Below are 12,444 nucleotides of genomic sequence, written 5' to 3' on the forward strand. Positions count from 1 at the left end.
CTCTTAAAGGATTGTTTCTTCAGTCCCCGCTGTTCCGTACGGTGTGTGTTTAAATCTTATCCTGATGAGAAATAGATTGCAACGTATTCATGGCTCTGTACCTTCCGTAGTTCAGACTTGGAGAGTGTGACAAGATGTCTTGTGGGGAATGCATGGGTGTCCGAGCTGTGTGCTAGTAGTTTAAATAGACAGCTCGGTACATTCAGCTTGTCAACACTTCTTACACAAACAAGTAGTGATGAAGTCAAGCTCTTCCCATTTGAGCCATGAGAGATTGACATGCATATCATTAAAGTAGTAATGTCTATATTTGGATGGAAACCAAGCTAGTGAGAGGTATCAAGGAAGGTTGTAATTTCAGTTGAAAATTACCAACACTGCATCCAACCACAGCCCTGCTGGTTTCACTTTGGCAAACCACCATCTGCTATAACATTGAGTCAGTTCATCCTACTGGACAGTCGAAAGCTTTTGTTTTGACACCCATTGTTTGTCCTAGATGGGAAGTTGGTGCGCAACACTTATCTTCCTCCGGTGGATGGTTCAGAGTTCCATGCTGACAAAAGGGTTGATTGATACACAGATGACAAGCCTACTACATGCGCCTTGGTGATAAATGCAAATCAGATACAATTAAGGTAGCTCCAACGGTTAGGATTGTTTTATATACATAACACTTTATTTGACATGTTAGAACAAGACATTACACCCAAAGAATGTATCCAGAAGAAGCATATAAATTACGCTCCTCAAAGAGGTGTTTGACATGTCATTGACCTGTTGAGAGAGAGAACCTATTAGTTCCGTTATGGTCTGACAGGGTCTGAAAAGCATCAAACAAGACCTACCTCTTTTCGGGTTGTCCTGATTCACACATTGTCCACTACAGGGGCCGCCAGAGGGACTACTGGCATCACAGATCACCACATCACAATGGACAAAGACCTAGGAATCAAAGATTTGATGGTGTCAGATTATTTTTTTAAAGGGATGATTGCCACTCACAAAATTAACCAATAAAGTTTGTTGGGTGAACTTCGTTGCCTGGCCACTCTGCTCAACCGCATCCTCGGCGAAGGAAAACATATAGACCTCAAAGCGTTTGACGTGGGGGGGGGGGGAAGTGGACCCTGGCGTCAGCTACCACCGGGTGGAAAACCACACGGTATGGATCCTCTGGGTTCTCACAGCTGCCAATGTAGAGAGGGACTAAGTTACGAACAAAACACTGCAAACCCCAACAGCCTTGTGTACGAAGTCTTGTGGTGGTGTCATGACTGTCCTGTGAGGATCAGATCAATTTACAGCAGAAGTGGGTTCTTTCTCCCCCTCCAGTATGAACTAAAGGAATGTCTTTGTTAACAGGCTTTTCCCAACAAAAATCACCTTTGTATATAAAATATGTTTTTTCAAAACAATGTAAAGGCTCGAGACTTCCTACCTGTGGAATGAGAACGTTTCTAGTAAAAAAAAAAAAATTTAAATCACAAAATAAAAACCAATATGACATTAATTTTCTATAGCTAATCTCTGACCAGTCTTATGTTAGAAATATTGTTCCAGTATTCACTTTTGAACGTGTTAGAGGGACATCAGAGAGCGGGTCAGACTGACAGAACTGTCCCCGGCGGCCAGAGTGCAAAAGAAATGGTAACAGAAATTAAGATTAGACCAGAAAACCGTGAGGCGCAAGCTACACGTTTGGAACTTCCCTAAACTCACATGTACCTAGAAAAGTGAACTTAAGTGGGACCATTCTGCTACTATATCCAAACCATCCTACTCATCACCCACTGAGGAATCAGCGACAGGGTTGATTAGCCCATCGTCCAGAACGAGTGAAAGGAAAATCCATCCTGTAGTTCTGTTCAAGACTAGTCATTGGAGCCACGGACAACCAATGACATTGTGACCTCATGTAGCCAATCAGAGAGAAGACCCAACCACCTACATTTCCACGGCGGCATCCCACAAATAAATTCATGCATTTACTCGATGCTGGTGCCGGTTCGTGTGTTCAAAAATGTATCAACGGAAAGTGTCCCTTATGGAACGGGGGGGGGGGGGGGGGGGGGGGGCATCTTGTAACAAGCTGTCATATTGTGTCAGTCTGTTTAGCCTGTGTTAGCTAGTAATTCAATTTAACCAATTTGTATAGTACTGAATCATAAGGCTGGGGTTTTTGCAGCTGCAAGGAGGATACGATGTAATGGTTAATAAGTTGCCCATCAATGTAATAGATTTCTACCGTCTAGAGTTTAGTTGGGAGACGGTAACTTTAAAACCGCTTCCGGCACCCCAAATCCTAACATGATTAATTTAGAGTCGGCTAACAATTAAACAGTCCTCAGATAATTCAAGGTCACGACACGACAGTGGTTTGTTGGTTTTATTTCTGATATTTTGGCCCATCAGACCTGGATGAATCTGATTTCATAAATGTTTTATTTATTTTAAAGTACAGAAATTAGGCTTTCCTTCAACAATATTTTGGTCTACTGCAATGGCTTGTTAAGTAACGGATGTCAAACAAGTATAGTAAATTACATTGAGATGAGGTGAGATGTCCCTCTAAATGGTTCTTAATTCTAAATTATCCAGAATGGTCAAACTACAGGGGACCTGAATATTGATCAATTGCCCTGGTTTAACTAAAGTTGCCGAATAGACAGTCGGTATCAAGGTAATCATATTTTTCAAAATAAGTACTTCATTTTAATTAAGGATTTCATGCAATGCGCCAGAGCAATTCTTCCGCTGTCTGAAAAATTGGTCACAAAATAAATTCTACACCTTTTCGTTGGATTCACACGCGGAGGACTTCTGTGAAGGGCACAGCTCTACTATACAAAGTAACCTACGCATTGACAGTTTAGGCCTACTTCTTTCATTTGCATCTTCGGGAGGTTTATCATTTACTGATTAACTGCTAGATATTAGCAAAAAGGGATTTGTGAAATCTGAAGACGTTACATTGAGACAAACACCCACACCAGTACAAATCCAGGATTTGGCACAACGATATAGTTGCAGCTGAAGTGACATCTGAACTGCCCATTTCGTGCACAGCCATGTGAATGTTGTTTATTTTCCTATGATAAAGGCTGAAAATGTTGTATAAACCGCTATAACTTGCTGATTTAATAAACAGCTGCAAAGTTACTCCGTGTCCACATGGCCAAATTTAGGTTGCTACCATTTCATAGAAATGGTAAAATTACATGATTTGATAGCATTTTGCAAACCCGATCCCACAAATGAATGGTTTTGAACAATAAGTTGCTTCACTACACTTCTTGGTGTAACATGTACCCAGATACTGAAAAGGCACCCGCAAAATAAAGTGCCATTTCAAATCAAATCAAATTTATTTATATAGCCCTTTGTACATCAGCTGATATCTCAAAGTGCTGTACAGAAACCCAGCCTAAAACCCCAAACAGCAAGCAATGCAGGTGTAGAAGCACGGTGGCTAGGAAAAACTCCCTAGAAAGGCCAAAACCTAGGAAGAAACCTAGAGAGGAACCAGGCTATGTGGGGTGGCCAGTCCTCTTCTGGCTGTGCCGGGTGGAGATTATAACAGAACATGGTCAAGATGTTCAAATGTTCATAAATGACCAGCATGGTCGAATAATAATAAGGCAGAACAGTTGAAAGAAACTGGAGCAACAGCACGGCCAGGTGGACTGGTGACAGCAAGGAGTCATCATGTCAGGTAGTCCTGGGGCATGGTCCTAGGGCTCAGGTCCTCCGAGAGAGAGAATTAGAGAGCACACTTAGATTCACACAGGACACCGAATAGGACAGGAGAAGTACTCCAGATAACAAACTGACCCTAGCCCCCCGACACAAACTACTGCAGCATAAATACTGGAGGCTGAGACAGGAGGGATCAGGAGACACTGGCCCCATCCGAGGACACCCAGGACAGGGACAGGGCCAAACATTTGCAGTGTGAATAATCATGGGCAAAGTCATTGTAGCCCATTACAATGTAGGACAAATCTGTGGCAAAGTGCTCACCCAAATCAAAAATGTAGTAACATTTTAAATATGAACATTAGCTAGCTAAATAAGGTTAGCAAGATGCTGCTACACTTGACTGTGGTTTTTGTTCATGTTTTGCAACTAGGACAGGAAATTCCATTGAAAGCGGCATCAACTTCTGGGGATCCTGTCAACTGATCCTATTCAGTTTCAAACATCCATGCTGCACAGGCGTCTGAACCATCCTTTATGTTAAGTGCAATAACTGTTTTTAAACAAGAGGTCACTTGTGCCCGAATTTAATCCAAAACCAATAAGTATTCAGTCAGTGTTAAGAACAGTTTGAAACCAATCGGAAAGGCAAGCCAAGCTTGCCAGCCGTTCTTGATTTCCATTCGACTGACCATCAGTTTGGCTGAACACAACTGTACCAAACCAAAATGCTAACATTGAGTAAAAAGGTGTAGGTAACGCCAAACCTTTTCACACGCAAGTTCGAAATAGCTATCTTCAGTCACCCCAGTGGGAGTTGATTTTATGCACGTGATGTCAGAATGCACTCACCGTTCCAACATGTGGACAGTTAACCCGCACTAACCTCAGACCAAAGCACACTACCTGCTAATTTTGCCTCATTCATTCAAAAGTAGCCAATTTCCTTCAAAAGAAAGCCCAAGCACTTCCCCAGATCAAGTATACAGGCCTTGCACATTTGCCTTCCTTACAAATAACTGTGGACATGCGTGAATTCCTATCAAAGTGCCTTATTTTCTGCGTAACGTGTTCTCGCTTCTACTGTAGTGTACCGTAATTATAATGTACTTAACGTTATATCCATGCGTTCTGATTCTTGCCTAGATTGTAATGGACACGTGTGTAAAACACTTTTGAAGGTGGTACTGAATATGAGCTAACAGCATACAATGCAGTCAGGTTATCACGTAAGCGTCAGTCAGACTTATGGTGATCTCAACTGGAGTACCCCCATTGTCTTGAACGCACTGAAGTCATTAGTTGATTTGAACACGGCATCAGAGTGTAAACTATGGTACCTCAGGGTTGCCAGAACAGACCCCCCTTTCCAGGGGTATTTAGCTTAAAAAAAAGTCTGCCCCGCTATTTGTTGATAAATAGCCCATCTTAGTAAGATTTCCTGCATCATCCTCTCCATAATACCTTCCCCCAAGGACTTACACCACCAAAAATGGATTGAGCTATATCTTGCAATTCTGTTTAGCTTTCGTGCTACGGTTGTATTTTCAGAGGTGACAATTAGCTTTTTGATTAGTTACATGTAAACTACTTGTCATGTGTACGCCGTAACAAGTACAAAGATTTGTCACATGCTGAAGTGGCTAAGCTAAGTTAAGACCTCAGGAAACGGGCGCAGTGAACGGCATCCTGGGAGTTCTTGCTTGACAAACATGGCTGCTATATTTTAACTAGATTTACATGGCACCCTTGTACCGCATCACATTATAAAACAAGTCTGTTATTTCGAAACTGTTATTTCGACAACATAACATTTCCATTTATATATTTTACAAGCAAAGGTGGAATAAAGTTGTGAAAACCTTTATTTTTCATCAGTACAAAACATTGTTTAGATGCTTTTCAGACAACGCGGTTTAGAGTCGTTTGTTGCTGCAGGGACCACTCCGTGATAACAAGCATGTGATCGTACGCGCCAGAATCTCCCATAAGTGTTAAATTGGGTGGAGATCTGGTGACAGACCGCACACGGCTCACATCGTTTTTAAGCATTGTGACCACTCATGACCTATGGATGGGGGCATAGCCACGGTAACCAAAGTAAATGGCCTGCCAAGCATGATAGGTGTGGTTCCTGAGTAATTGGCAACCTGTTGATTAACACTTGTTTAGGCCCTAAAACAACTGTCTCAGGTACCTCACCACTGGATAGTCCTCCTGGTGGAACGTGTTATACGAGGCGTCTGGAACACAGAACAAGACAACCGGGGGTCATGTTCAGTGGGCACCATCTGAACTTGTCCATTAAGAAACGCTTGTTTATCATATCCTGTTGTGCCCCGATGAACACAAGCCATTTATAGCCAACACTACCTCCCCCACCAGACGCTTCTGACAAATTCCCAAATCAGCGCCTCACCTTTACTCCATAGCCACACCTGTAGATCTCAGAACGCAAGAGTAATATCATAAGGCTTACATTTTTGGGAATGTTTTGTAAAGGAGACCTTCCAAGATTCTTTTAGAGGCTAGGGGTCAAGTTGAAATTCTGAATTTGTGCACGCTTACCCTGAGCGAGTGTCATTCTGACCATTAGTCGACACGTCCCAGTCTCGGCAAAAGGCTCGTTGTCACGCGGCCTGGTCAGGAAGGCTAATGTGCGAGTGATGTTGGCCACATAGTAGCAGGAAACCTTCAACCTAAAGAGGGATGTAGGCAACGTCAATAGGGGAATTTTAAGCAGTGGAGTGGACACTGGTAGTAGAGGCACATTTTCCCTGTATACAAAGTATTGAGCAATTGGTGAAGGAAAAAAAACCCTCTAACAGCTAATAGCTACAATTGTGATGCGTAATGCACTTACTGAAATTCCTCCTCTGAAGACATCGTGGCATTCAGCTTCACCTCATGTTCATCTGGCAAGGAGATTTCGTTCTCATACAGCATGACATTGTTGATAAACTACGTAGTAGAGGGGAATTGCTTATTACAGCCTGCAGAAGCAAACAGTCCGTAAATACACAGTACCCATCACCTCAGGGTAATAGTCATTTTACCTTCCTGGTGGTGCCACAGGAGTTCACAGTGAAGTGGAAGTAGGCGAAGCGATCGTCGCAGTAGGTGGGACCACAGGTGGGGTCGCTCAGGGTCAGCTGACCGGGGTTCAGACCGGGAGCAGACTCCACCTTCAGCGCCAGCGCAGTCATCGTTCCGTTAGAGAAACACTCTTGTAGGTGGGGGAGCAAAAGACAGGTAGCCATCAGACCTGGCTTCTGTATTTGTTACACTTAATTGAGCTTGCCGAGCACAGTAGAACCAATGGAATAGCACCAAAAGTGCAAACCATGCCCATCTGGCACTACTATTAGACTCACAGTATTTGCAAGGAACCCAGGCTTGGTAACCATGTCAAACGACTATTGATCGGAAGTAATTGTTTGAGAACCAACCAGTCAGCGTTTTGAGGAAGCTGCAATCCAGGGAAAAGTATTTGATGGTCATGTTGTTGTAAGGATTCAACAGAGCCACATCCAGTCTGCTCCTGACAGAGGACGAGTGAACCGACTGGGAACCAATGGGGGAGTTCATTAGTCCATTATTGTATGCATGTAATCAGGGTAAGGAAAGCAAGGCTAGCTGCAGAAATTTAGGTTAACATGTTTTGGGAGAGCGTCGTACCTCAAACACTGCGTCCGGCGAAGAGAAGGGCAACGTGATGGTGAGGTCTGCGTCGCCCTCTGTTAAATACTGTTGAGCAAGCTCATGGTTAAGCAGCCGCTTGCCAACCAAGACGAAAAAGGGCTCTTGGTTCCTGTAGTCCACAGTGATGTGGAAGTTCTCCTGATCAGTTGCCAGTGACTGAGGGTGGCACTACAAGGACAAACAGGGTTGTGTTCATTAAGCACAAAAAACAGGAAGGTACGTACTACTTCAACTTGTCCAAGAAGAAACCCTTGTTTTCGGTTGCAAAATGTTTTGCTACGGTGGGACTGAATAAACACGATCCTGGAAAATCAGGAACAGGACAACTGGGTCCAAATACTCTAAAGCTTAACATTTTCTATGTAGAGAGACCGCATAGGGAAAACCTACAGTATGGCTAGTTGGGCTTTCACTGCCAATTTCCTTTCAGGGCAATCATTAAGGAGAGGAAACCATTCAAGAGTAGTTTGGCGTAGTCCAGAGACATACCAATGTCCAGCAGTACAGTGTCCACAACGGCAGAGTGAGAGAAAGGCTCATACTCTGGAAAGATGACCAGGCCGTAGATCAGCTGAAGAGTGAAGGTTGTGACACCTTGTTCCGCCCTTCTCTATAGTGAAGTTAAAATCATTGGTCAATTGGTCAGCATTATTGTTGTAACAGAACTCTAGTCAACATCAAGTGTCAACTAAGTACATTTGGGGACTATTAAAACAAACTATATACTTAAATGTTGCACTCATTCCTCTAAATCAAGCACTATTGGAAAGTGAATGCATACAACTGCCAAAATAATGAAAAAACTTGAGTAAATGAGGGATACAAAGTACATTTGTGCCATTTATATTTTGTTGGTGGCCCACTTATTAGGGCATGTACAAATTACTGCGTGTGGCTTTGCATTTAACAGAAACACACCTTAAAGACCACCGTCTCTGAGAAGGGCACCTCCATCCTGAAGGTCTTCAAGGTGTTGTCTGGGGATCTCTGCTCCTGAACATTGAAGCCTCTGGCGTTGCACTCTGCAACAGTTAGCACCATGGTGGGAAAGGTGATGTTCAGCAGCTCCACATCAAGGTTGAAGGTCCCCAACTCAAGCACAAACACTGCCAGCTCAGGAACTGTGTCTAAGGGCGTGTGTTCATTGGCAAACATTTTGAAATGCGGTACGATGGAAGTTGAAAATTGACATTTGTTATTGGGTAAGTCCAGGTATTGCCTCCCCGTTTCAGTACATTTTCTTCTTTTTTGTGCCTAATGAACAACCCAGGCATCCCAAATTACCGTAGGCACTATTTGACTAAACCAGACTCACAGTTGCGAACTTGTGGAGGCCTGGCCATCGGAGGTGTTGTGATAGGGAAGAGGACTTTATAGCTGGAGTCCTCGTGTGCGACCTCCTCGATCCACAGCAACTCAAGCATGGGCTCAATGGTATAAGTGACAAAGTACTGGTCATCCTGAATATGGCTCTGTAAGGGAGACGAGTGATGCAGTCAGGCTGTAATACACAATTGGAGTGCAAAAACAGGTAAATGTTCTTTATAAGCCAGAATGTTAAATACAATTCTACCGCTTGTCTTTGCAGTTTGTCTTTTAGCCGCTCGTAATTTAAGACAAAATATCCAAAGGAAAGTATTGTTTACCAGACTTTAGAGCTGGTAGGTATATGGTTGTCAACTTGCATTTCCAGCGGTGTGCATTTTCAAAGCAACTGACACGCAAAGTAAACACTTGCACAGTATGTAAACAGCAGCCGAGTGTTGCTTGCATTCAGTTGACAGTGGCAAAGCTACCGGCTATCTAAAAAGTCAGGTAAACAATACTTTAGTGTGGATATTTGGTCTCAAATTTCAAGCGGCTAAAGGACAAACTGCAAAGACAAGCGGTAGAGTATGTTTAAGTGTCATTTTATGCAACATTCACACAATTTTGCAATCCATTGTATATTAGCCCGATTAAGCAGACAATTGCGCAATAAGAAACATTTTACACAAGACTAAGTTTAGGAGTTTACCCATGAGAGATGGCAAAGGGTTACTGCAAAGCACTGACAACTGCTGCAGTAAAAAAGGCACTACAAATTAGATTTAGAAATTAAACAGGAACATTTTACTCATCCAACGCTGACCTTGAAATAGCCGCCAACCACCCCCACCGGAATTTCAACAATAATATGAGCCTCTGTGACTAAAACCGAGTAGTTTCTGGCAGCCATTTCTTCAGTGTCCAGCCTCTTAGCGTCAATTCCCATGTACACCTCCAACATAGTGAAGGCATCAGAGGAGAAAAGTGGGTCTATGTGCTTGGGCATGTACCAGGTGATCACTTCTGGAGTAAAGGCCACTGCCTCTGCAGTGAAACAAGAAGCCAAGTGCACATCATAACAGAACATTTTGCAACTGAAAACTGCCATTATTTGGAAAGTTCACCCCAAAACATTTTCCCAACAGAACGCTACATGAAAGTCTTGTCTGGAGCCAATTAAGAACTGGGCTTATAGGATCTTAAATTGCACACTCAACTTGGTGTTGGACAAACAGCCGTGGCATCTACTCGAGTAACCAGCCACTTCTGCTCAAAGAAGTTTGAGGTTGAGAGCACCCGCATCGGAACCCCAGCTACCTGTTCAGGGGGCAACCACACCAGGGCCGTATTCAGTAGGGCACACCATATCAACAATATGTTGCGGAGTTCAGGTAGGGCCACCGTTTCCAAATGTTTGCTCTACTGAACATGACCCAGTTCATGGAGGTCAGCTTACATTCTGGAGGTATGTCTTCTCTGCATTATGAGAGCTTCTTAATACCAGTCGTGTGGGAGTGTTGGCTATTGCATAGCCCTTTCTTTGGACCTCATCCACATTCATGACCTTCTTGCTAGGACTAAAGACGACTGCTGTCATTTTGTATCCTGAAGCAACAGCCTGTCTCAGGAAATGGAAACATGAATTAAACAAAACTGTCAAACTCACATTTTGTTTAGCGCCATCCTGTCATGTTGTAGTGAAATTACAGAAACTGAACTATGGCTACCTCAGCTCCTCTCCGGAAGTTGGCGCTCCTTGCTTTCGGGCCCCCGGTGGGGTGTTCGGGGACGGTTTGGATGTCTGGAAGAGTCCTTCTGACAGACACCTAGAGAACGAAGGCCATTATTCCCTATGCATTTTCTCCCTCCCATACAATAGGAAATCAATGGCCAGTTCTCAATCTGTCCACTCGCCTCCTTAAAATGCATTGAGAATAGTCCAAGATTCCTCACCTCTAAAGTTGTCCTATGTGCATTTTGAAGAGGTGAGTGGAATTGAGAGAGAGAGAAACAAGACCTCTACGTTGTGTCGCAGAAGAAATGAAACACGACAGTTGTAGCTCTAGACAGATCATTTATACAGGCAGTACAACAAGCGCGACTGTAAACATGTCCATTGGGGCATGCTCTGCTCACTTGCCTCCATGTAGTTGCGGTCGCACAGAATCTCTCGGGAGGTCCAGGGGGTGTAGCGACAGGTTTTGCCCACTCTATACACATCAGTCATGTGGTTTCCTGGCAGCCTGAACTGCATGACCAAGCTGAACATCTCACCCTAAAATGAAGGGGGAAGGAAAAAAGCCTCTCATATAGCAAAAAACAAAAAATTCAGGTGACATTCATGCAAGTTATAGACTGTAGCAAAATTAGCTATATGAATGCAGCTGCCACTGTATTGAAGCCACTGTTATGCACGTGAGTGAGGACCCAAAAGCGGTTTAACAAAAACAGAGTCCTTTAATGTCAAAACACAGGGAAGACATAGATCCTCTTCAGATGTATATAATGGCAAAATGGACAACCCGCAGAGAGGGCGACAAATGAATCATAAAGTCCTTCTGATATTTACAGAAGAGTCCCCCTTCTTAGCAGCAGAGGAGAATAGCTGGGTTAGCGGCGACAGACTGCTGGTCTCTCTGGGTAGGCGCGGGTCGTAGAGGACAGAGGTACCTGATCACACGTAGCATCAGATGAACAGGCAGATTCCGACAGGACGGGACAAGGGTGAAGCAAACAAGACGATAGTTTGGTTCTGGCATGAGAAACTCAAACGAGAATCTGACAAAGACAGAAGCAGGAACAGAGAGAGAAATAGAGACCTAATCAGAGGGAAAAAAGGAACAGGTGGGAAAAGGGTGAACGAGGTAGTTAGAGAAGATGAGGAACAGCTGGGGGAAGGAGAGGAAGAGAAGGTAACCTAATACGACCAGCAGAGGGAGACGGAGTGAAGAGAAAGAACAGGAACAAGACATAATGACAATACATGACAGCCACACTACAGGAGAAGAGTTCAGGTCACATCACTGCAGTCTGTATCAGAAAGTTGGCTGGCCCTCTGAAAGCCCTCCACAAACTTCTGCTGTACCTTACGTCATCGTTAATTTAGAGGGAAGAGATATCCACAGAATTCAGTGAAACTGCTTCAATGTTTCTGGCACCGTACTTCTAATAACCTCCATGCTCTAAAATTGTATGAATTAGCACCTCTATGGCAACTCAGGCTTATTGAGGACCTTTTTACTGAAGAATGTGTTAGTTTTCAATTATTTCATTTTTCCACCTAGTGATGCAAATATTGACTTGTATCTTTGTGTATACAGGGCTCATCTGTAAAAGAGCCTGGTCTCACCATGACTCCATGTCAAAGGTTAAATAAAATTGCTACATTATGGGTTGCAAATGCAGTGACACTGAAAGGCAAACTGTCCATTTGAAGTTCAAGCAAACACTACAGTGCTTAGGGTTACCATGTTTTGGGAAAAGCAGTTTTGAAGAGAAGCAAAAAAACATGGCATTCCCCATGGGATCAAATTTAAAGCTGAATCCACACCGAGTAGCAAGGCCAGGCGTCAGGTTTATGATTTGTGTGTCATCTGGAAGGGATGGAGATGCTTGTCAACTATTGTGTTCACACCAATATCAAGCCATGAATTATGAAAGGAGAGAAATAATCATAAGAGGCAAACTCACTGAAGACAGCATCAACCTCTTCAAAAAGATGAGCGACACTTAAAC

At 43.5% G+C, this 12,444-nt stretch overlaps 1 protein-coding gene across 1 annotated transcript; it reads right to left on the bottom strand.

The window, feature by feature from the left end:
• Window positions 1-5,874: 5,874 nt before the first annotated feature.
• LOC118936440 (zona pellucida sperm-binding protein 4-like) lies at window positions 5,875-6,922 on the bottom strand. Its single transcript, XM_090185794.1, has 4 exons — window positions 6,756-6,922; window positions 6,563-6,660; window positions 6,268-6,398; window positions 5,875-5,942 (listed from the first exon to the last, which is right to left on the bottom strand). The coding sequence occupies exons 1-4, from the start codon at window positions 6,903-6,905 to the stop codon at window positions 5,875-5,877; spliced, it is 447 nt and encodes a 148-aa protein (XP_090041920.1). The 5' UTR covers window positions 6,906-6,922.
• Window positions 6,923-12,444: the final 5,522 nt, after the last annotated feature.

Source organism: Oncorhynchus mykiss, chromosome 9, assembly GCF_057628025.1.
Source record: "Oncorhynchus mykiss isolate SJ-2025 chromosome 9, ASM5762802v1, whole genome shotgun sequence".
In the NCBI taxonomy this organism is placed as follows: domain Eukaryota; kingdom Metazoa; phylum Chordata; class Actinopteri; order Salmoniformes; family Salmonidae; genus Oncorhynchus; species Oncorhynchus mykiss.

Coding starts and splice junctions, on each gene's coding strand:
- LOC118936440 (XM_090185794.1), bottom strand. CDS start 6,905: ATGACTGCGCTGGCGCTGAAGGTGGAGTCTGCTCCCGGTCTGAACCCC. Junction 6,661..6,755: donor CCTGTGGCACCACCAGGAAG/GTAAAATGACTA, acceptor TCTACTACGTAG/TTTATCAACAATGTCATGCT. Junction 5,943..6,267: donor CAGAATGACACTCGCTCAGG/GTAAGCGTGCAC, acceptor TCTGTGTTCCAG/ACGCCTCGTATAACACGTTC.